Raw genomic sequence first — 23,264 nt, 5'->3', positions numbered from 1 at the left:
AAGGCAGATGCTTAACTGACTGAGCCACCCAGATGTCTTCTTTGACCGTTTTTTAAGTGGGTTGTCCTCGTATTAATTTATTGAGTTGAAACAGATCTTTATATATCTTAGGTATGAGTCTCTTACAAGATATGTGATTTGCAAATACTTTCCCCCACTCTGTGTTTTGTCTTTTCACTTTCCTGATGGTGTCCTTTGCAACACAAAAGTTTTTAATTTTGAGGAAGTTCAATTTATCAATGTGTTGTTGCTGCTGTCATTGCTTATGCTTTTGGTATCGTATCTAAGAAACCACTGCCTTATTCGAAGTCACAAAGATTTTTGTCTGTGATTTCTTCTAAGAGTTTTATAGTTTTCGCTTTTACATTTAGGTCTTTGATCCACTTTAAGTTAATTTTTGTATATGGTGTGAGAGAGGGGCTCGATTTCATTCTTTTGTATGTGGATATAGTTGTCCCAGCACCATTTGTTGAAAAGCTATTTTTCTTCATTGAATTGTCATGACACACTTGTTGAAAATCAACTGACCACAAATGTGAGGGTTTATTTCTGGATGCTATATTCTATTTCATTGATCTATATGGCTGTCCTCACACCAGTACCAACCTGCCTTGACTGCTATAGACTTGTAGTAAGTTCTGAAATGAGGAAGTAGAGTCCTCGAACTTTGTTCTTCTTTTTCAAGATTACCCTTACATTTCCGTATGAATTTTAGGATCAGTTTAGCAATTACTGCAAAGAGGCCAGCTGGGATTTTGATGGGGAGGGTTTCCAGTTCCTGTTCAACCCCTCCTGAACTCTAGCACCACCTCCTCCCCTGGGTTCCCTGAGACACCCTGGGATCTTTTCCATAACTTCTGTTAACCAGGTCACACTGAGTTTTTCTTTCTTGCAATCAGAAGAATCGTAACCAGGCACAAGTAAGAACACAGTCCTACACACTGTCCCAAACAATCATCTCAGCACCACCTCCCCAGGACTAACACACTCAAACTGTCCCCCAGATACCCACTGGGGTCCCAATCTCAACACTGGCCAGTGTCCCTGACCACCTTGTAACTAGTTCCCTTCCAGGTTACATACGTCATCTTCACCAGTTAAACAGGCCCTCAATAAATGCTTGTGAAATTGAACTAGGAACCCAAAGTAGCACCAAAAGAAACACTCCTACCACTCTTCACCCCTTAGTAACCCTGCTTCATGCCTAAATCCCATTCAATCTGTAGATAAGAAGCTCAGGAAATCAGACATCGTTGTGCCCACTGGACAAAGGGTACAAAAGCTGAAGTCTGGAGAAGTTAAATATCTTGCCCAGGAGTGACTTGCCCTGAACACGGAGCTGCACTGTTGCATACACACCCCATGCCAACCAGCACAGGCACAGGTGCACCCACTGTCCCACCCCATCTTCAAGAGCTGCCATAGAAGCTACCTCCTCCTGGCAGTCTTCCAAGACTGCTCCCACTGCACCTCTGGCAATTCTACAAAGAGACAGAAAGCTCTCAGAAAGCAGGGACTGTTTGCCATCCATCCCTGCCCTGCTAACTGTTTCCCCTCACCCTTCTGAGCAAAACAGGCCAAAGTGGGAAGCCTCACCCCCCATATTCCAACCCTCAAAACCCACTATCCTTTGCCTGGGGACCTGTACCGGGGCATACACAGCCAGTGCTAACAACCCAATGGCACGGCAGAGGGCGGCCAGCCTGGAAAACCCTTCAGCCGAGATGGAGTGTTACAAATGGAAGAGCTGCCTCTGAAGACAGCGCTCATTGGCGGAATTTTTCATGCACAAGCTAATTCACATTTGGCAGGATAATATTTTGGGCTACTGACCAATGCTATTTTTACCTCCTAGAATTCCCCTCCTTTTCAATTCACTCACCTGGAGCAGGTGGCTCACCACTCACTGCCCAGGGAAGGGATGAAGATGGAAGCTGATTTTGTAAAAGTCTGAAGGGGAAAGGGGATCAGAATGCACACAAAACGGTTTGGCCAGAAACACGCATGGAAAAGGAGCAAAGATGGTGATGGAAGAGCTTGGACGTTCTAGGACAGAGGTGTGTCTGCTCAGGGCTTCCCGGACAGAGGAGCAGACATATGGCCGAGCGAGACAGCCCATTCCCAGACCCCAAATCCGGTGTTGAAGCCTCAGAGAGCCCCAGGGCCGGGCTCACAGGATGACATCTGTCTGGTAGCAGATGACTCAATGACCAACTGACCGCAGGCCCGTGCGCGAGCGCACACACGCACACCGTAGCGTTTTATGAGGTTCTAGAACTACGCAGCACAAGGTCAGAAAGCCTGATAGAACTGGGGCTTCATGTAATAATCAAGATGATGGGAAATACAATTCTCTTTCTTACACCCCCAAGTTATGGCCTAAAAGACACTGCTATACACATTACCATCAATCTGGCATTTGCTGTTTCCGTTCCAGCATCTCCCTTTCTCCAGATGCCCCAGGAATCAAGAGCCTGGTCCAATCTCTCCAGTGCAAAGCCCCTAAGACGGAGATGGACAAACGCAACAGCCCACAACTCAGGGGGAAATGAGGGCCCCAGAGGAGCTCTGGCCTACCATCATCTCCGATCATGACATAACAGGAAGTGGCTACTTACTTGACCTTTAGGCTCGCCAGCATGGTCTTGTCGATCCTGCCAAGAAAAAAGGAAAGTCTTTGGTCAGTGCTGAGGCTGAAGGCTCCCACCTAGTGTCTTCAGGGGAGGCCCCTTGGCCCGTCCAGACCACCAAGCCAACAGGGCCCCGCAGGGGACAGCCACTACAGAGAGGAGCTCTCCTCCAGCCCAGGCAGGGAGAGCTGTGCACTCTGGGAGGGCTGGAGCCACATATAACCCTATGAGGCAGGTACTGCTATTCTCCCCATTTTAGAGATGAGGAAACAAAGGCTCAGAAGGATAACATCACTGGCCCAGTGTGAATCCAGGTTCTGACTCCACACCCAGAGATCGCAAGCACTGTGTAGATAGCATTTCCCTTCATTACCTCCACTGCACGAGAGAACTCTGCAAGCCAGCTCCATCAGTCACTGGCAGCTAGACATTCAACACATTGATACTTCCTGGGCTTCTGCTTTGGAAAGATGCCAGCACCAGGGACCCTCCCACCCCAGTTCCGGGAGCTGCCAGTCCATGCGAGGAGACAGACCCCACTCCTGAGGCAGAACCCAACAGCAGGCTCCAGGGTGCATGAGCAAGTGGGATCTGTCAGGCATGAAGCTCAGAGCAGGGAAGATCACATTTACGGCAGACTGTCCTGGCAGCCAGCCCCTCCACCCCAGCCCGCACCCACCCTTGCTGGAAGACAAGGCAGTGCTGCTAAGCTTCTATTTTTACCCTCTGCATATGCCAGCCCTTATGGCTGATAAAAGAGGCCCCTTCCTCTCTCTAGAGACAGAAAGGTGGGCAAGATTCCCACTGTCAGGGTCTCCTCCTGCTTAGGGGTCACGATCACCAGTGTCACCCTCACCAGTGTCACCACCAGCCCCATGTCATCAATACCACCATTGTCACCATCACCATCAGTGTCACCATCATCGTCCGTGTCCCCACCACCCCATGTCATCACCTTCAGCACCACCCCCTCCATGTCACCACCGCCGCCATGTCAGCATGACCATCAGTGCCACGTCCAGCATGCTGGAAACCCTGGAAATACCTTTCAGCCCTCCCCACTCCAGTTAGCTCAGCTGTGCCACAGGCTTCCTATGGGGCAGCACCAGGATGAGAGCAGTGTTGGGGACACACAGGGAGGACACAGAGCTGCCCCAGCAGTCACAAGTCAGCACCAAGCCCTTGAGCTGGGAGGTGGGATCCTTCCATTCTGAGTAAACTCCCAACATCTCCTGATCTCAGTCCCCAGCAGCAAAACAAGCCACAACCCAAGGCCCCCGACCCAGGTCCCTTCCAGCTTCTTCCCCACGCAACCTGGGCCCCTCTCCTGGAGCCTCCACAACTGGTCCCCAAGGGTCTCATGGGGCCCCCAATCCCTCTGGCATGCAGACATTCCTCCTCTCCCATTCAGCCCACCAGCTGGGGGTAGGGTGAATCTGGGGGGAAGATCCCCACATTCTGCTGTAATATTTGCAGTCCAGAGCTACCTAATTGTAACGTCTAACAATAAGCCCTTACATTTTATATTTTCTCAAGGAATCTCTTTTAATTCTTACAACATCCCTACGTTGTGGATAAGGTGGAAATCCCCCGCCTTCCTATGGGGAAACTGAGACCCGGAGAGGGGAAGTGTCCTGAGTTCCTCAAAGAGTCAAGGTGGAGCCAGCACTTAGAGCCGAGACTCCTGGTGTGGCGCCCTCTCAACCCAGCCACCACACCACCGGGTGGCACTGTGGGTCACAGCAACCCCTGGCCCAGCACCCACACCCACAGCCACACCCAGCCAGCAGTCTGTCCACAGGTTCCCACGCTGGGGTGTGACCCTGGGAGGCGGGGCTGGTGGTCTTGGCAGGACAGAGACAGGAGACAGGGCAGCAGCCTTTTCTCATTCAGAAAGCCAAACTCCCTAGGTTCTCCCGGGCACCTTTTCTCTCCTCCCTACCACCCGCCTGCCCCATCCCATTGCCTCTCTTCACCTTGTCTACCCCTGATCTACTGGTTATCCCCCTGGCATCCTATGGAGCTTCTAGAATACCAGCCCCTGAGATTCTGTTCACCACCTGGAGTAGACCAGGGCTCCGGGAACCTGCACTTGAGTCTCCAACCCTCCCAGCTAGCAGCCGTCTCCAGATGATGCCTACTCTACCCCTCCAACCCCACCAGGAAGCCCTGCCGTCCCCTCAGACTCAATGAGCCCCTAATGAAATGCCTGTCACGGGCAAACAACGTATCACTTAGTCATTCCGCAAGCACGTACTGAGCACGCACACTGTGCCGCACACAGTTCCCCCGGTCTGCTCCACGTCTCCCAGAGAAGCGTGGCTCTCACACAAAACCCTCTCATGGCCTGAGCCCCACCCTGTAGCAATCCCAGCCAGCCTGACCGGGAAGCAGACGAGGTGATTCGAAGCCAGAGCCCACACTCAGCACAGCAAGCCCTGGGCCCGGGGGGGACGGGGCCGTCAGGGAGGCCCGTGAGCAGCACCAGGCCCCACGGTGCCAGCCCTAGTACCATCTCATCCTCACTCTCCCCATCTGACAAACATGCAGCACCCACAACTCCTTGCTGCTGGAGGATGGAGGGCAAAGTGCCTTCAGAGAGGAGGGAAAGGGAAGTCAAAGGCTGCACACGAGCAGAAGCATAACTAGCCAGAGGAGCAGACAGAGCCCACCCTCCCAGCCCCTGCGGCCCCTCCCTCTTTCCCTTGTCTCTGTGCGCCCCCAGTCAGCCCAGCAGCCTCCACACCAGGGCACCCCCAGCCACCCTCCCTGCAGCAGTGGGAACCTTTTCTCTGACAACGCCCCAGGCCCAGAAGCTGAAAGGAAACCGATAATGAAAACCACTAGACCCCATTCCCCAGCTGAGGAGAAGCTGCCAGCAGCTGGTAACCAGAGACAAGTCTTTGACCTCAGTCTCCCCGTTTTCTGACCCCGTGAGGAGGGAAAAGCCTCTCCCCCGTCCTGCACAGAAGCTTAATGGCAAAAGGTGGCCTCAAGGACCAGGCAAGAGGCTGGAGCACAAAGCCAGCGGCTCAGGCTCGGACAGAGCTGGGATTGGCTGCCCAGGGTGGGAGGAGGGATCTCTGGAGACAGGCCTGCCCCTCCCCTCACAGCTCGCCCCCACACCGGAGGCAGCGGGCCCGCGGGCCACAGATGCCCCCATCACAAAGTCACACACACACACAACGACACAGACAGGAGCACGGCACGCACGGACAAGAGGACGCGAAGCTGTGGAAGACCGGAGGTGCAGACACCTGCTCAGAAATGCAGAGTGCACGCGTGGTCACACGCCTAACACACCTCCGCAGCCAGCCACACACTTCATACAGGCAGCTGCAGACATGCCACACACATCCAAGCATCACAGAGGCACCCACACACATGGGAACCATGACAAGACACACACTCAAGCCCCGCAGCGCGGGCTCGCTCACACTGGCTCCAGCTCCAACCTCCTGCATTCCCGAGATCCTACTCCAGGGACAGCGAGGAAAAGCTTGGTATCAGGAACCGCCACCATCTCCATCCAGCCCCGGCACTGGAAATGCCCCCCACCCACCTAGGTCTCAGGCCCAACCTAGCCCTCCACTCCCACAGGCAGCCACAGCAGGTGCCAACACTTTCCAGCGAGGTTCACTCTCAGCCCTTCAGCTGCCCTCCCTCTGTCACCTACCATCCGAAGCCCCCAAAGGAGACGCTGCGCTTCCTGCGAAACATGGCTGTAGCCGCAAGGCCCCGGGTCCCAGTGATGTCCCCGGGGCTGTTGGCAAAAGGGCCACGGCGCAGCCGGGTCGGTGGGGCCACAGGCGTAGAGCGGGACACGCAGTGCGGCACCTCCCCCATCGCCTGCCCCCCAACCCCAGCACTTCCTGTGGGTGAGGCCGCAGGGCTGGGAGGTGTGTCCTGCCCTCCAGGAGACAGCCAGCAGGGGAGTTCGCAGAGGGCAGCTTCCCCACGCCCAGAGGAACCCGCAGCTCCGGAAGGGGCTCGGCTGGCAGATTGCACCACAGCCCAAGTTGGCAGCTCGGTCCCACACAGCCCTGGCTTCCCAGAACCCAAAGGAGGGTGAGACACAGGCAGGCACAAATGTGCCTGTTGAGGAAGAGAAAGAGCCTGCTGGAAGGCTCAGGAGCCTTGCAGACAGGCCCCTGAGACCCACTCCCCAAGGCTGCCCAAGACGGGACCTCCGCCTTCCTGCAGGCAAGGCTCAGCACACACCAGACGAACCAGCCCGACGCCTGCGCACCTGTGGGCATGAGTACACATGCACTCACAAGAGTACAGGGGCACACACATGCATATGTATACACGCACAGGGTCCACAGGTGCACATAGGTGTGCTCACACAAGTGTCCTTAGACACCCCCATACACACACTCACACACACTACACATTCCCGTGCAAGTTCATACAGACCTCAACGGAGACACCTGCACGCAGATCTCGTGTCAGCGCAACTCCCCATGAGACACAGGCTCACGCAGGGATGCAGACCCACATGCACACACTTGGACTGCACATGCCCACAGGTGCGTTCACATGGACGCAAGCACAGGCACAGACCCCGTCGAGTGTCTAGACAGAGGTCAGCAGGGCCACCCTTCATGCTGGCAATAGTGGGGGTGGGAGGGTGGCCCATGTGTTCGAGTGGGTTTCTTCCCCGTTGGAAGTCAAGGCTAGCCCTCAGCTCTCTATGTACCCGTGCTGACCATGCCAGGTATACAGTAGGTGCTCACTAATGACAGCCCAAGGAAGGGTGTGGCACATGCGCTAGGACGGGCTAGGGTGGGGGGACCACAGGCGGGGCACCAGGCCCCTGCCCTGCCCTCAAGCAGTGGAGGAAGGGAAATACAGTTGCCGTGGCCTTTCTCACTGGCCCACCCTCCCCACAGCTTCCTGTTTGGGGCCCACTGCCACCCTGGGTGTCAGATGTGTGGGGCCCACCCCCAGGTCATGGACAAAGGGCACAGGCATTTCTATTTTCTTGACTCCTCCATAGCAGGGAAGGCCACACGGGGGGCAGGTGGCACCCGAGATGGGCCGTAGGAGCAGTTTCCGGGCCCGGCCCAGTTCTGATCTGTGAGTGGCAAGCATGGGGTCCTTTTCTCTAAGGCAGCTGGCCTCTCAGCAGAAGCCTGGTGGTCCTCGGTTCAGCCACGTCCACCACCCCCACCTTCACCAGGAAAGGCAGAATGGTGTGGCCCACCCTCTGGGGTTGCATCAGACCACTGGCTTCCCGCCAGACGTCCATTCCACACCCAGACCTCTCCCCAAACTGCACCCACCCTACGCCCAGGAGATGCTCAGCAGACAGCATGGACACCTGGGGTCCTTCCTGCCCTGAGTCCATTTGGCCTCCCTCTGGGTAAAACAGCTCTGTGCTCCATGCACCCCCAGAGGGAGCGCCTGGCCAGCCTGGCTAATCAGGAAGCCCACCCTGCTGGCCGCAGTGAGTCGCTCAGTAGTGGGCAGGAGAACTTGGCTGACCTCACTCCCAGGGCATACCCCTCACCCCCGCCTAGGTTGCTAAACCACAGGATGGACGCACAGCACAGAGGAGAGCAGGGGCGAGAACAGGAGAAAGAGCAGGTCTTCGGGACATCATCAAAGCTCCTGGAGCCAGTCAACCCCTGGGCATACAAAAGGCAGATATATATATTATTCCTAAAGCCAAGAAGACTTGGATTCCTCTCACTCTCCCTTGAGGAAATCCCAACTAAGATCAAGAGCTTGACGGGTGCAGGAGTGCAGGTGAGAAAAGCCGGCAGGCCGCTCAGCCTGTCGCTCCCCACACCAACTCCAGTTCCAGACCCAGCACTGCTCTGGGTACAGAAAGCCCCAGGTGAGAGCCCAGGCCAGGGCGTCATGCAGGTTACTAATAACACAATTCCTGTTGCAAATTACTTACTTTCTTATCAATGAGAGGGAGTCCATAGTGAGCCGATCCACTGTCGTTCATGTGGGAGAGAATGAAGTGGGTTATCCCAACAAGCTGGGGCACTTGCAACCACCCATCGTCTAGTCTCATCTGTACACACACGTGACCATGTTTTCATGTTATCCATCATCGTATTCTAGGGGAAGAGGCAGCCAGGGGATGCTCTCACATAGGCCCTCACAGTCGACAGAGACACCGGGGTGAACACTAGGTGAGAGGCCACAGCCCAGTAGGGATGCAGGCCCGAGCCCAAGCATCTGGAGGTCAGCAGGGCGGCCCAGGGACCAGCCAGGCTGCAGCATTTCGAGGCCCCGGCTGCTGCCACCTGGAGGCTGGGTTCTCCCACTTGGGGTTCTGGTCTCCTGCATGGTAACCACAAAAGACAGGGAGTTATGCGACTCAGACCCTTGGCCAAAGAGCAGCAATGGCCTGGCGGCATCAGCAGGAAGGAGCACAGAACTCACAACAGCCTGGACATCCTCGAAGCCACTCAGATCTGGGAACCTGGGAGACGGACCACGCCCTCCTCACTCCTCAGAGTAAGGGCCTAGAGCGAGAGAAGGGATGTTCCCGGGTGGCTTGTGTTTTACTCTGAGTTCTAGAGGGAGGTGAGAGCCAATCTAAAGCATCTCCCTCTCTCTCCCTTCCTCAGCTCCAGTCTCCTAAGCTTTAGAGCCGTGTGACCTCCTGCAAGTAACCTAACCCCAGAGGCCTCGGTTTCCTCCTCTGTAATATGATGGCTGCCACCAAGCTCACAGGATTATAAATGAATGTAAACACTCAGCACAGGGCTCCTGCACCATTATGGGAGCTGCTATAACTAGTATCTATTACAATTTCGTCCCTTCCCTGGTCCTGCTCAGCTTCTTGTCTCCCCTACTCTGACCCCTCAGTTCCTCTTCTGTATGGGGGTGGGCAGTGAGGGGTCCGCGTGCGCGCGCTCTGGGAAAGACCATGAGTCAGAGAAAAGAGAAGCACGCTGTGAGCCAGGCCCAGCCTTCCTACCCCCAACAAGCACAGCCCAGCTTCCTCCCAGACCTCCGCTGACTCAGATGGCCAAGCCGTCAGAATGGAGACAAGGACAAGACATGGGGATGGGGGAAGGTAAGGGGGAAGACAAGGGCAGCGCCTGTATCTGGGAGTTTACTATGGGCGGCGCCGACCTAACCACTTAGCTCCTTTCAGTCTCACAACCACCTTTGTGATAATACCACTGTTACCCCCATTTCACAGATGAGGACATTGAGGCACAGAAAGGTCAAAGAACTTGACAAAATTTGCCCACCACAATGGTGGCCGAGGTAGGTCAGATGCCAGAGACCAAGTTATCAGTCATTGCTCTATATGCAGACCTGCATCAGCAAGTGCCGATCACCAGATCAAACCTCCCCCACTAACCCTCCAACCTACACAAGGGCCCAATTCATGCAGTGCCCATTTCACAGACAGGGAAACTAAGGACCTGGAAGCAAAGCACAGCTCAACAGCTAAGAGAAAACAAGGATGAAGTCAGAAAGAGCAAGTGCCTGAGTCCTTCTAACACCAGGCGAGACAGGTTCCTTCTCTCCTGAGGTTGCTCCTTGCCCCTCCCACAGAGCCAACTTGGGGTCACCAAATCCCAAGGCCCTGGCTTCTGTGATGGGGGCCTGTGGGTGTTCCTGGTCCAGCTGAGGGACAAGTTCCAGCCAGAGCCCCAAGCGCAGGACAGAACTCCGAGGGAACCCACCAGCTCTCTGGGCTTTGGAGGAATGTGGAGCTCGGAAGGCTGGCTGGGATCAGAGGAGGAAGCCCAAGCGCCTGACAACAGCCCCTGCATCATGTCTGCAGGTCTTTGGGGGCAGGAGGGAAGGGAGCGACGGTGTGGTTTCCTCTGTTTGGACAGCTCTGTCCTCACAGCCACTAGTGGGAGCTGAAAAGAGGAGACAAGCTCCTTCCCCAGGCATGGGGATGAGCAGTTAGTTATGGACAGCTCAGAGGACAGAGGCCCCTGGAGAAGCAGGCACTGAGTCATCTGGCCTGGATCCTCCTCTGCTCCTCACAGCCGGAACTGGCACTAGTGACCAGCGGGGGCTCAGCTCTCCTCCCACCCTGACCATGGAACCACCTTGAGCAGGCCACATACTCCTTTGGGGCTTCCGCTGACCTTTCCTCAAAGGGGAGGCTGGATTCACCACTGCTGTCTTCATAAGCCAACTGAGGACAAAGGACAGTGGCAGAGAAGGACACTCTGATCTCCAGGAAAACAGGGTGCAACGGCATTCAGAGCCAGCAGACACGCACCAGTTAGAAATCCACACTTCAGGATCGAGACAAAGTGACGTCTAAGATCTGCACTGTGATTTAGGACGCACTGATCACTTCCCCACACGCGGTATCTCAAGGGCCAGACTGAATTTCCCATTGCACAAGTTCTGAAAAGCAAGACGATGACGAAAAACTGCGAGAGCAGTGCTAGTGAGAACCAGGCTCCTGATCCGTGACCGCACGGTGTATTCTGACCGGCTCAGACTGCCGGCAACACATGGCTGTGGGCGAAAACACCATCAAACCTACCAAAACTGAAACGGCTTACATAAAGGGCCTGAGTGGCTCAGTCCTTAAGTGTCTGCCTTCATCTCAGGGTCCTGGGATCGAGACCCTGCTCAGCGGGGAGCCTGCTTCTCCCTCTCCCTCTGCCTGCCACTCCCCCTGCTTGTGTGCTGTCAAATAAGTAAATAAAATCTTAAAATAAACAAACAAATAAAATTGTTCAAATAATAACAAGTTATCGCTTTTACCCACCAGACACTAAATGTTAAAGAAACCTTACAATGGTATGAGGATATAAGGAAACAGGACTCCCATCATTAGTGCAGATATTTGGCAATATCTATCAAAATTTTAAGTGCACACACCCTTCGTGCCAACAGTTTTGTCTTTACAGATTTATTCCACATGTAAACTCATACAAGTTGACAAGATCTATGCATACAGATGTTAATTATACCGTTGTTTGAAACAACAAATACAAAAAAAAAAACCTAAATGACCATCATTTAACCATACTGGAAAACAAGCATAAGATGGAATACTATAGGGGCACCGCCTTCGGCTCAGGTCAGGATCCCAGGGTCCTGGGGTCAGAGTCCCATGTCAGCTCCTTGCTCAGTGGGAAGCCTGCTTCTCCCTCTCCCTCGGCTGCTCCCCCTGCTTGTGAGCTCTCTCTGTCAAATAAATAAAATCTTAAAAAAAAAAAAAAGTTGGAATACTATGGAGCCTTTGAAAAGAAGGCAGAATTTATATGTGTTGCTATATAAAAAAGCCCTTAGATTTAAGGGGCTCTGCAACCTTAAAAAAAAAAAAAAAAGAACAGCTCATATAGCAGGATCTCATTAGTTTAAATAAATACATTTTTTTTTTTCTTAGAGAGGGAAGGGGTGGGGCAGAGAGAGAATCTTAAGCAGGCTCCACGCCCAGCATGAGCCTGACCTCAGCACCCTGAGATCACAACCTGAGCCAAAATCAAGAGCTACTAGCCCAACCGACTGAGCCACCCAGACGCCCCTTAAATAAATATGTAAATTCTCACACATGCCTAGACAATTTCCGCAGTGGAACATAAGTAATGGTCCAAGACTAGTTACCTCCGAAGAATAGAACCAGAACTGGGAATTTGGGGGGAAGGGACTTTTCAATTTATGTCCTTTTGTGCTGCTTGATTTTTTTTTTTTTTTGTCATGAACATGTTATAATTTCAAGAAAAAAAATGTTAAATGAAGGAATAGTTTGCTTTAAAAAAAAAAAAAGCAAAAGCATAAACAGTAGCAGCTACAAAGCCTCAGTTCTTTAAAACTTTCTTATGCTATTTGGAGCTCAAACAGACAATGATCCCAGTCCTGGGACCACCTCTTCCCTCTTCTTTTTTTTTTTTTTTTTTTAAGATTTTATTTATTTATGTGACAGAGAGACAGCCAGCAAGAGAGGGAACACAGCAGGCGAGTGAGAGAGGAAGAAGCAGGCTCCCAGCGGAGGAGCCCGATGTGGGACTCGATGTGGGACTCGATGTGGGACTCGATGTGGGACTCGATGTGGGACTCGATGTGGGACTCGATCCCGGAACACCGGGATCACGCCCTGAGCCGAAGGCAGACGCTTTAACGACTGCGCTACCCAGGCGCCCCCTGGGACCACCTCTTCTACTCTGAAGGGAAGTCTGTCTTGTCCCAGAAAGGGCAGACCAGGATCTCTCTTTCACTGCCTGACTCCAGATGGTTCTTCTATCCACCCTTCTTTTAAGCAAAGAGTCTGTGCTTTAATCTTAAAACTCAAAGGAGACCAACATACAACTTTGCTGGAGGAAATCTGGATCTGGGTGTTGGTTTTACATGGGCATGTCAAGTTTATGGAAAGTCACCCATACACTTAAAATCTGTGTACTTTTCTATATGTATATTATCCTTTCATAAAGAGGTTCATTTTTTCATACCCATGCTTTTTGATCTTGCAATTCTGTTCCCAAATCCACGCCATCCCAAGGAGAAAAAAATCAGAGCTGTGTGCCAAGTTGTACTTTCGAGGGTCTCCTGCACATTGTTGTCATAACTATGAAACTATGGGAATGACCTAAATTACCAACAGGGTAGCTTCAAGAAAGATCATACCTCCCAACAACTGAGTCCATTCCAGCCAATATAAAGTAGGTGTAGAAGTACATGTAATGACAGGGGAGAACAGTTACAGTATATTTCTGAATGGAATAAAACAGGCTAAATATTATGTTGAGTGCCATATTGTTCAGGGGGTGAGATTAAGGATCATGGTTTTTATTTCTTCTTTGCACTTTTCTGAATTTTCCATTTTCTGAAATAAGCATGCCTTACTTCTGTAATTAGAAAAGCACAATAAGCACTACGTAAAATAATGACAAATAGAAGGGAGCACAAGGAGGCAAGGAAGGGGACAGGCCCAGTGCTATAAATTAGCGGTTTTCGTTTTTTCTTTTAAAGATTTTATTTATTTATTGGACAGAGATAGAGACAGCCAGCGAGAGAGGGAACACAAGCAGGGGGAGTGGGAGAGGAAGAAGCAGGCTCATAGCGGAGGAGCCTGATGTGGGGCTCGATCTCACAACGCCGGGATCACGCCCTGAGCCGAAGGCAGACGCTTCACCGCTGTGCCACCCAGGCGCCCCCTAAATTAGCGGTTTTCAAACGCACTGGGTGTGAGAGTCACCTGGGGCTTAAAATAACACGGGTTCAAACTCCAGCCCTGCTGCTTACCAGCGGCGTGACCCTGGGCCAGTCCCTCAACTTCTCTGTCTCAGACCAGACTCCCAATCTATAAAATGGGGATAATAATAGTACCTACCTCAGAAGACTGTTGGGAGGGGTAAACGAGCTAATATGCATAAAGCCTTTGGAGGAGTGTCTGGCATAGACCTATAGTTGTGTTAGCCAGTGGGACTGCTAAAATCCTGACTCCATCATTCTGGAGGGGGGCCAGGGAGTCTGCATGCTTAACAAACTCCCCTGACGACTCTGGCCCACTGAGAAACACTGGAAGGAAATCCACTCAATACTCCCATTATCTTTGGTGGCCCTGGAACTACCTGCAGGAAGTCTTGGGCCCTAGGAGCTATCTGTGGGAGATCTTACTAAAGGAGATCACAGAGCCAGCTCTTGCCTCTCCCTCCATTCAGCTGGGTCACTCCCAACCCTCCCCTACACCTGCAGAGCCTCTCCTGAATGGGCTGGAGTGTGGGCACCAGCACCCTCTGCAGGCAACGTTGGGTAGTGCAAGGAAGAAAAGGGGGCATCTTGCTTCTATTACTCGGATGACAGCCATAAGGCCCCCTGGCATAAGGGATTGGGGCCTGGGGGAATCCTAGGTCTTGCAGGAGATAAGCAACAACCACCTGGTGTCAGAACACAGGTTCCAGCCCTGATTCTTTTTTTTTTTTTAAGATTTTATTTATTTATTTGACAGAGAGACACAGCCAGCAATAGAGGGAACACAAGCAGGGTGAGTGGGAGGGGGAGGAGCCTGATGCGGGGCTCCATCCCAGAATGCCAGGATTACGCCTTAAGCCGAAGGCAGACGCTTAATGACTGAGCCACCCAGGTGCCCCCAATCCTGATTCTGACATTAAATACAGCTGAGCAGAAACCACTTCAATGCCCTCCACCTGTTTTTTTCATAAGGGCACTCATTTCTCGAGAATCTCCCATGAACCAGTTACATCATACTTTTTACTTTATTTAGTCCTTGCCACAACCATGTCCTCTCTCCCGTGAGGAAATGAAGCCACAGAGAAGTTGAGGAGCTTGCCCCAGGTCAAGGGGCTGGTAGGTGGCAGTGGCAGAATTCAATCTCCGAGGCCCAGCCTTTAACGTGTCTGCCATTCCCATAGAGAATGAGGGCAGTGTCCGATGTGAGCTCGCCCCAGGCTGGGCTCGAGCACACGAGACTCCTCCTGGGCCCCCACCAATGCCAAGCGGAGGAACAGCCCCAACCTGGGCCGGGCCAAGCACACCTGGGATTCCTCCCCAGGGCCTGACAGGCCGGGCTGGGGAGGGAGCCTTCTGGCAGATGAGCTCAGGTGGAGGCAGGTGGGAGGACAGAGGAGAGGCAAAGTGCTCCCTCAAACACTTTTTTTTTTTAAAGCCCCGCGGCTCAGGGGCGCCTGGGTGGCTCAGTCGGTGAAGCGTCTGCCTTCGGCTTAGGTCAGGATCCCAGGGTCCTGGGATCAAGCCCCATGTCAGGCTCCTTGCTCAGCGGGGAGCCTGCTTCTGTTTCTGCCTGCCACTCCCCCTGCTTTTGCTCTCTCTCCCTCTCTCTCTCTCTCTGACAAATAAATAAAATCTTAAAAAAAAAATAAAAATAAAAGCCCTGCAGTTCAAACACAGCATGCTTATGATATTCCCCTGAATAAAGATAGGGGAATGGGGTTTGCCCTCCCAGGCCCAGAGAAGTCCTGCTGGAGTCCCAGTCTTGTGATATCTCCATCAACACTTGTCTCTTGCCCCTTTGAAAGGAGCCGGGCTAACTAAGGATGACACAACAAATGCGACAGAAAAGGCCTTCTCCACTCAAAGTCCCCTCTTCCCTGTTGCTAGCCCCACCCTCAAAAGGCCTCCTAGTGAGGTTCCTCCTGTATTGTGCGCATGTGGGGGGGGACATTGGGGCTGGATCCTGTAGCATGGTGAAAACCTGGGCCGGGGGATCTGTAGGTGGAACTACAGTCACTGCTAAAGAAGTAACCCAATGAAGTACATGCTAATGTCCCCATTTTACGGATGGAAAAATTGGGGCACAGAGAAACTAAGCGATTTGCTCAAGGTCACACTCCTAGGAAGTAACTGTAGCAGATTGGTTGTATTTTCCACACCATCCCACGTGCTCTTACTACCATGTGACACTGACCCCCTCCACTGAGAGGCAGAATCTCGGTTCCCTCCTCCTGGATCCGTGTGGGTCTGTGACTAAGGCAGGACCAACACTGCATCAACTCTGAGACCAGGTAAGAAAAGCTAAAATAGCTTCTGCTGGCTCTCTCTTGGGATTCTTGCCCCTTAACCCAGCCACCATGCTGTGAGGAAGCCCAACCTGGCACACAGGGAGGTGGCCTGTGTGACAAGAAGACGGAGCCCATGGAGAGGCCGTGTGGTAAGGAACTGCGTCCTCAAGCCAACAGCCAGCATTAAATGCCAGACGTGAGCAACTGAGCCCTCAGGACATTCCAGCCCCTACTCTGAGCCACCTCAGGAGATGACTGCTCTGCCCAAAGTGAGCAGATAAATGAGCAAAATAAATGTTGCCACTGTGTGAAGCCGTAAGCTTCTGGGCAGCTTATGGTGCTGTGCGAACTAACCAGAATAGCAGCAGAGCCCGGACGGGAACCCAGCAAGCTGGCTCCAGAGCCTGTGCCCCTGGCCATCAGGCGATGATCTCTGCCCTGTGAGGGACAGCACAGAGGAGGGGTTAGAGCTTGGGCCTTGAGGCACACATAGCTTCCTAGATTCATTCATTCATCCATTCATTCAATAAGTGCTTCTATAGTGCATCCTGGCATATTGTGATATATAAGAAATACATATTTGGTTTTTGTCTACAGTTCCTGGCTCACAGCTCCCCCAAACCCCTGGAATTTCATTAAGTGCTGAGGGTGATAAAGGTGTCTTGCTATGTGAATGAGGTGACTTTTAGAAGCACCAAGTGCTGGAGGCTGGTTGCCAAGAAAACCAATCATGTGATTAGAGGGTTGGAACTTTTAGTCCCACCCCCTGACCTCCAAAGAGAGGAGAGGAGCTGGAGGTATTCAATCGCCAATGGCTAATGATTTTAATCAATTCTGACCATGTAAGGATGCCTCCATAAACACGCACAAGGACAGGGCTGGGAGCACTTCCATGTGGGTGGACACGGGGAGAATGGGGGAGAGCATGGGCCTCACCCTCTCCCCACACACTGTCCCACACACCTCTTCCATCTGCCTGTTCCTGAGTTACATCCTTTCAAAATAAATGGGTAATCTAGTAAGTAAAATGTTTCTCCCAGTTCTGTGAGCTGCGCTAGCAAATTACCCCAACCTAAGGAGGAAGTCCTGAGAACCTCTGACGTATAGCCAGGTGGTCAGAAGCACAGGTGACAACCTGGGCCTGTGACTAGCATCTGTTGGACTGAACCCTTCACCTGTGGAATATGGTGCTATCTGTGGGTAGATCATGTCAGAATTGAGTTGAATTCTCAGACACCCTGTTGGTGTCCAAAAATTGTTTCGTTACATGTATGGGAAAACATACCCACACACACCCACACACACACCGGAATTGGTCTCAGACCGTCCTTACTGTGCTCCAGGCTCTGCTAATGCTGAGGATATAATAGCGAACAAGACGGATCCCTGCCCCAGGCGGACTGGGAGTGAGGAGGTACAAGATCAAAGAGTGAGAACTTTACACCCATTCACTTACAAGTTGATAGGATCCAAAGGGGCCTGGGTGGGTGGGGAGCCCTGTTGGGAGAGCGTGATCTGGGACACTCTGAAGGGGAGACGGCAAGGACAAGATGGTCCAGCTTTGTGAAGAGGGAACGAACAGCAGCCAATGTCAAGACCAGAGCTGGGGTGCATCCTGGCTTCACTACTCAGCAGCTGTGTGATCTTGTGGAAGTGACCCAGCCTCTCCGAGCCTCCACTTCCTCATAAAATGGGGATTCTTTCAGAACCCCCCTCATAGCACTGCTCTGAGGAGCCAATGAGCTAACACATGTACAGTGAGTGGCCCAGGACCTGGTGCAGGAAGAGCTCCATAAATATAAATGATTGTGGTGACGGGAATTACTCGAGGCTAAGGGCCCCAGTGGAATGCCCAGAGGCCCCAGAGACCACTCTGCTCCCTGTCAGAAACTGTGCTGGCCACAGCAACCAGGGAAAAGGGCATGGACGGTAGGGGTTGGGGGGCCTTCCCACGGCTGCACTGATCCTCAGGCCTCTGGGGGGTGGTCAAGTGTGTGGGGTCACACATACTTCCCGGAGGCATGCTGACACATAGAGCCAGGCTTCTGCCCACCCCCTGCAGCCGTTCCCAACTCGCTCCTCAATCCAGGGCTCACCCACCTGCCACCGCAGGTTCAGAGCTCAAAGGATGCGGCCGGAAGGTGCACTGGTTATCCCTCCCAGGCCCTGCCCCAAAGGCAATGGGCACCCACAGAGCCAGCGGGGGAGAAGCAACTTCCTCAAGGCAGAGGGAGGTACAGGGACAGGAAAGTTGGAAAAAGGGCAGAGCAGGGCAGGGCAAAAGACGAAGGAGCCCCAGGGGGTCAGGAAATCCTACTGGGGTCAAGTATCACCTGCCATCAGACAGCCACACCCTTGAGGACCCTGGAGAGTACCCAGTGGGTGACCGATACCCATGCCCAGAGGAAAGAACACGAACACACAACAAAGCACACAGGGACACACACATACAGAGATGTGCAGCAACGCGCCCTCCAGACATGTGTGCACAGCTCCCTGTGCCCCGCCCCCTGGCCCGCCCCTCCTGCTCTTGCTCCCTACCGGTCATCTCATCGGCAAGGTCCTGCAGGGGCCATGCCTGCTGCCATCTGCTGACCCAGACCTGGCAGGGCCCGGCCAGCAGACCCAGCATAATCCAGGAAGGAGGCTGCCAGCCCTGGATCGGAACTAGGGAAGGGGGCGGGAAACCAGCTGGCCCTGAGACCTTAGCACGGGCAGGGCCAGGGGCTTAGCACATTCTAGTTTCAGGCCAAGTTCCCCAGAGCACAAGACTCGCCTTGGTGTCCTACCTGCCATGGGAGCCTCTAGGGCTGCTTTACATCTTAAGCAGGTGGAGAGGAATCCCCTTTTAACTCTGCAGAAGCCCTGAAGGGTTGTGGCAGAGAAAAAGAAAAAAAATAAAATAAAAACCAACTACGGCACAGCAGGTAAAATCAGACATGAAGCAGAACTTCCCATTAGAGAAGCACCAAAGCACTGAAAGAAAGGTGTGGGCAAGAGGAGTCTGTCATCTGGCTCCATAAAGAAGTCCTCTTTAAAAAAGGAGGCGGTAGGGACGCCGGGGTGGCTCAGTCGGTTAAGCGTCTGCCTTCAGCTCAGGTCATGGTCCCAGAGTCCTGGGATCGAGTCCTGCATCGGGCTCCTTGCTCAGCGGGGGGCCTGCTTCTCCCTCTGCCTGCCGCTCCCCCTGCTTGTGCTCTCCATCTCCCCGACAAATAAATAGATAAAATCTTTAAAATAATAATAAGTTAATAAAAAGGGAGGAGGTGGATACACTAGCATTATTGTTTTTTGGGGGGTTTTTTGTTTTTTTTTTTTACTAAATTTATTAAAAACGAAAGGAGCTCCAAATTGCAGAGGTCAGAGAGATCTTTAAATGGCTGTAAATGAAGATAGTGGCTATTGAACATCCCCAGCCTAGGCTGGGTGTGACCTTGCCTGCAGGCAGAGGGATGGCTGCAGTGACCTTGGTACTGCCAGCCTGAGATTCCTGGGCGCGAGCATGAGGCAGCTGGATGCCTTCCCCACGGCGCCACGTCTCCCTGAGGGGGTGGCACGTTTCTCAGAGGCAGTCGGTAGGATCGGGAGACCAGGGCCACCATGGTACAAGGCCTTGGTAGAGGCACGTCCTCGACAGGACCCAAGTGTTTCACAGTCAAGCATCTAGCTGCCAAAGCAGGTGGTGGCCAGAGAGAGGCTGGGAGCCACTCAGGGGGCAAAGGAGAATGAGGAGGCCAAATCTAGGGGCTATACTCCGAAACACAAAGCCCGCCTGGCTTATGCCCTGAGACCCCCAACTCATCCTCAACCACTGTCATCCCTTATCTGTCGCTACCCTGTCACTCTCCCAGAGGCCCAGCCTGTCCCTGCTGTCCCAGGCACCCAGGCTGCCCACCTTGCCCCACAGGCCTGGCTCCTCCGTACTCTTGGCCATCTCCCTTCCCTTCCTGCTCTCTATTTGCTCTCCCCCTCCTCCATCTCCTGTACTGAACTCCCCACTGACCGTGGCTCAGACCAGTGCCCACAACCATCTGCCCGCTCCACACGCCAGCACCTGCCCTCCCACCACTCCTCTTTCAAGCACTTCCTTCGAGCCGCCCACCCCCCCTCGCCTCCCTCTGCCCACTGCCAGGGACAAGCCCAGCAGGAGGCCCCTCTGCGCAGCCAGCCCGGGGCAGGGCATGCTGGCTCCAGGGCACAGACTGCGCAACAGAACCTTTCAGGGGATCTGGAAGACGGGGCCACAGCTCCAGCAGGAACTGACCAGGGCCACTGTCTGGCCGTGGAGCCCCAGATTCTGCTGCTAGGGGCAGGGGGGAGGGCATCTTTAGAGGTCACTTAATTCAGCCTCCTCCTCCACTTGAGTGAATGAATGTCTGAGCCCCCCGGAATGTGTTATCTTCCCAATTACACAGAAATACATTTAAGGACCTATCGCCATGTTCAAAAATTTAATAAATACCTTATTTAACACTTACAAGCCCCGATAAGGAAACTGAGGCTCAGAGAAGTTAGGTAACTTGCCCAAGGTCACGCAGTGTTGGATACCTCGGTATGCCACTTCGAAGCCTCTCTGCCCCACTTCTTACCCCAGCCACTTCAGCAACAACCAGCTCTCTGCAGACCCGGAGCCGCGGCACACGGTCCACATGCAGCCCTTCCCCCAGGGCTGTGTGGGGCCTTCTTTGCGGCTGCAGTGTGGGACTCCTGTGAGAACCCACTTGGGCCTCACACAGGTGCAGCCTGGAAGCATGTGGGAGTTAATGTCCACAGAGCCGTCCTGTCCAGTGGGGAAGAGAGATGATGGATGCATGCTTCCCTATTTCTCTTCCCAACAGGACAGCTCTGAAATGCATTCCGTAAGGCTCCTCAGGAGACTGCCCCAGACAGAGTGGTGGTCATGAAAATATGTATTCTGGGGCACCAGAGTGGCTCAGCCAGTTAAGCATCTGACTCTTGGTTTCTGCTCAGGTCATGATCTCAGGGTCATGGGATCGAGCCCCACGTCAGGCTCTGCACTCAGCGCGGAGACTGCTTGAGATTCTCTCTGCCCCTGCCCTCAGGCTCCTTCTCTCTCTCTCTAAAATAAATAAATAAATCTTTTTAAAAAATGCATCCTTGGGCTGGGGCGCCTGGGTGGCACAGCGGTTAAGCGTCTGCCTTCGGCTCAGGGCGTGATCCCGGCGTGCTGGGATCGAGCCCCACATCAGGCTCCTCTGCTGTGAGCCTGCTTCTTCTTCTCCCACTCCCCCTGCTTGTGTTCCCTCTCTCGCTGGCTGTCTCTATCTCTATCGAATAAATAAATAAAATCTTTAAAAAAAAAAAATGCATCCTTGGGGCACTTGGGTGGCTCAGTTGGTTAAGCATCTGCCTTTGGCTCAGGTCACAATCTTGGGGTCCTGGGATTGAGCCCCACGTCATCTGACTCCCTGCTAGGCGGGAAGTCTGCTTCTCCTTCTCCCTCTGCCCCCTCCCCCTCCCCTGCTCGTGTACACTCTCTCTCTCTGTCTCAAATAAATAAAATATTTTTTTAATGCATCATTGTACTGCTTTACCCTCTTCTATTTTTTTAAGTAAGCTCTACACCCAACATGGGACTTGAACTCACAACCCTGAGATCAAGAGTCCCATGCTCTATGAACTAAGCCAGCCAGCTGCCCCATGCTTTCCCCTTTTCTCCATCATGCCCTTTGCCGCACCCTTGTTTCCCAAGACTACTTCCCAAATAAACCACCACACGCAAGCCTTTCTCTCAGCTTCTGCTTTGGGAGAACACAGGTAGAGACACAGTGAGAGGGTTGGGATACAAACCCAGGTCTGAGTAACAACAGGGCCTTTATGCTTAACCAGCTGCTGCTGCTACCACCATCCACACCAGGGTCCCTTTTCCTCAAGGTTGAAGTCATTCTGAACCACAGTGGTTTAGCTCCACTTGCTCCAGACAGGGTACGGGAAAACACGGAGAGGGTCATTGAAGCCTGAAGCCTGGAACTGAAGCCACCTCCACCAAATTGCTTCCACCCTGGGTTGAGAAGGAGCCCCAGCTAGATAGGCCCTGGCCCTACCCACGTTTAGCATTTGCCTCTACCCAGAAACTTCTGTGGCTCTTCAGCTCGTCCCCCATCCCAGCTCCCAAGCAGCCCCCCCAAGAGCACCACGACTCTTCGACGTCTTGGAAAGGAGGGGGTACTTTCCAAGGTAGCTTCTTGAAGCATGAGCAGCCAGAACTAGCAGACACTCACACTGCCCCACCCCTAGACTCAGAAAACCCAACACCCTTGCTTGGAGGTGAGGACAGAGCCTCCCCCAACTCCTGCCCAAGTTGCAAAGATGTGATGGGACTTTCCTGGGGGAAATCACTCCTGGGACCTCACAGCTCTGAGTCACTCCCAGCCTCCCTGCCCAACCCCACCCCTATCCTGGCAGGTGTTTGAATCCTCCTTAATCCGCAGCAAAGGGGGGGGGGGCGTTCTTCCTTCTGCATGGGAAACTGAGGCCTGTGGGGCTTAAGGTAAAGCCACAGTGTCACAAAGCATGAAAAGAACCCAAGAGCCCTGGCACCCGGCCCAGGACAACCCTATTATTCCCTAGGGAGGCTGCTCTCAACAGAGGCAGATCTCCAGCATTCAGAGCCCAAACCCCACTTGCATATAAATGCCCTCCGGTTTGTTAAGAAGGGTGTAGAGGGAGCTACAGGAAATAGATGAGGAGGAAGAAGGATGTCACCCCAACCAGCTCCCTGGTCCAGACACGCACCATCTGGTGGTGGCAAAACCAAGTGGACTCTACACAGTCCTGAGGACCCCTGAACACACACCTGCCCTAGCCCCCCACCCAAGGCTGGCTCTCCCACACTCACTCAGCCCAGGCCTCCAGAAATGAGCAGCAGGCTGGTGGCTGGCCCTGCCCCTGAGGTCCATTAAGGCCTCTCTGCCAGCACCCTGCCATCCTGGCTCCCCTCTCCGCAAAAGGCACAGGTTGGAGTGACGGTGGGGTGGGGTTTATGCCCTTTGGGGGAAAAAAGAAAAACTAACCCGGACTAGCCACAGGGTCCTCCTGGGGTTCCCGGCTGTTTCCTTCTGCCACCACCTGTGAACACCCCACCTCTGACCTCCACCTCGGTCAGCTTCTCTAGCCAAAGACTTTGACAGGGGCTGAGCAACGTCTCACTCAGGCACACACACACCCCGATACATGA

The 23,264-nt window shown here is 53.3% G+C and overlaps 1 protein-coding gene across 1 annotated transcript in view; it reads right to left on the bottom strand.

Moving 5' to 3' along the window:
* Positions 1–6,457, bottom strand: part of RAP1GAP2 (RAP1 GTPase activating protein 2) — a 178,759-nt gene extending 172,302 nt beyond the window's left edge. Inside the window, exons 1-2 of the mRNA XM_057317758.1 lie at positions 6,307–6,457; positions 2,619–2,654 (exon numbers count right to left, since the gene is read on the bottom strand). Of these exons, the coding sequence (XP_057173741.1) occupies positions 2,619–2,654; positions 6,307–6,350 (80 nt within the window). The 5' untranslated portion in view covers positions 6,351–6,457. The remainder of the gene's footprint in view (positions 1–2,618; positions 2,655–6,306) is intronic.
* Between the last annotated feature and the right edge of the window lie 16,807 nt (positions 6,458–23,264).

Source organism: Ursus arctos, unplaced genomic scaffold (genome assembly GCF_023065955.2).
Source record: "Ursus arctos isolate Adak ecotype North America unplaced genomic scaffold, UrsArc2.0 scaffold_24, whole genome shotgun sequence".
In the NCBI taxonomy this organism is placed as follows: Eukaryota; Metazoa; Chordata; class Mammalia; order Carnivora; family Ursidae; genus Ursus; species Ursus arctos.
This window is presented reverse-complemented; position numbering and strand designations above follow the sequence as displayed.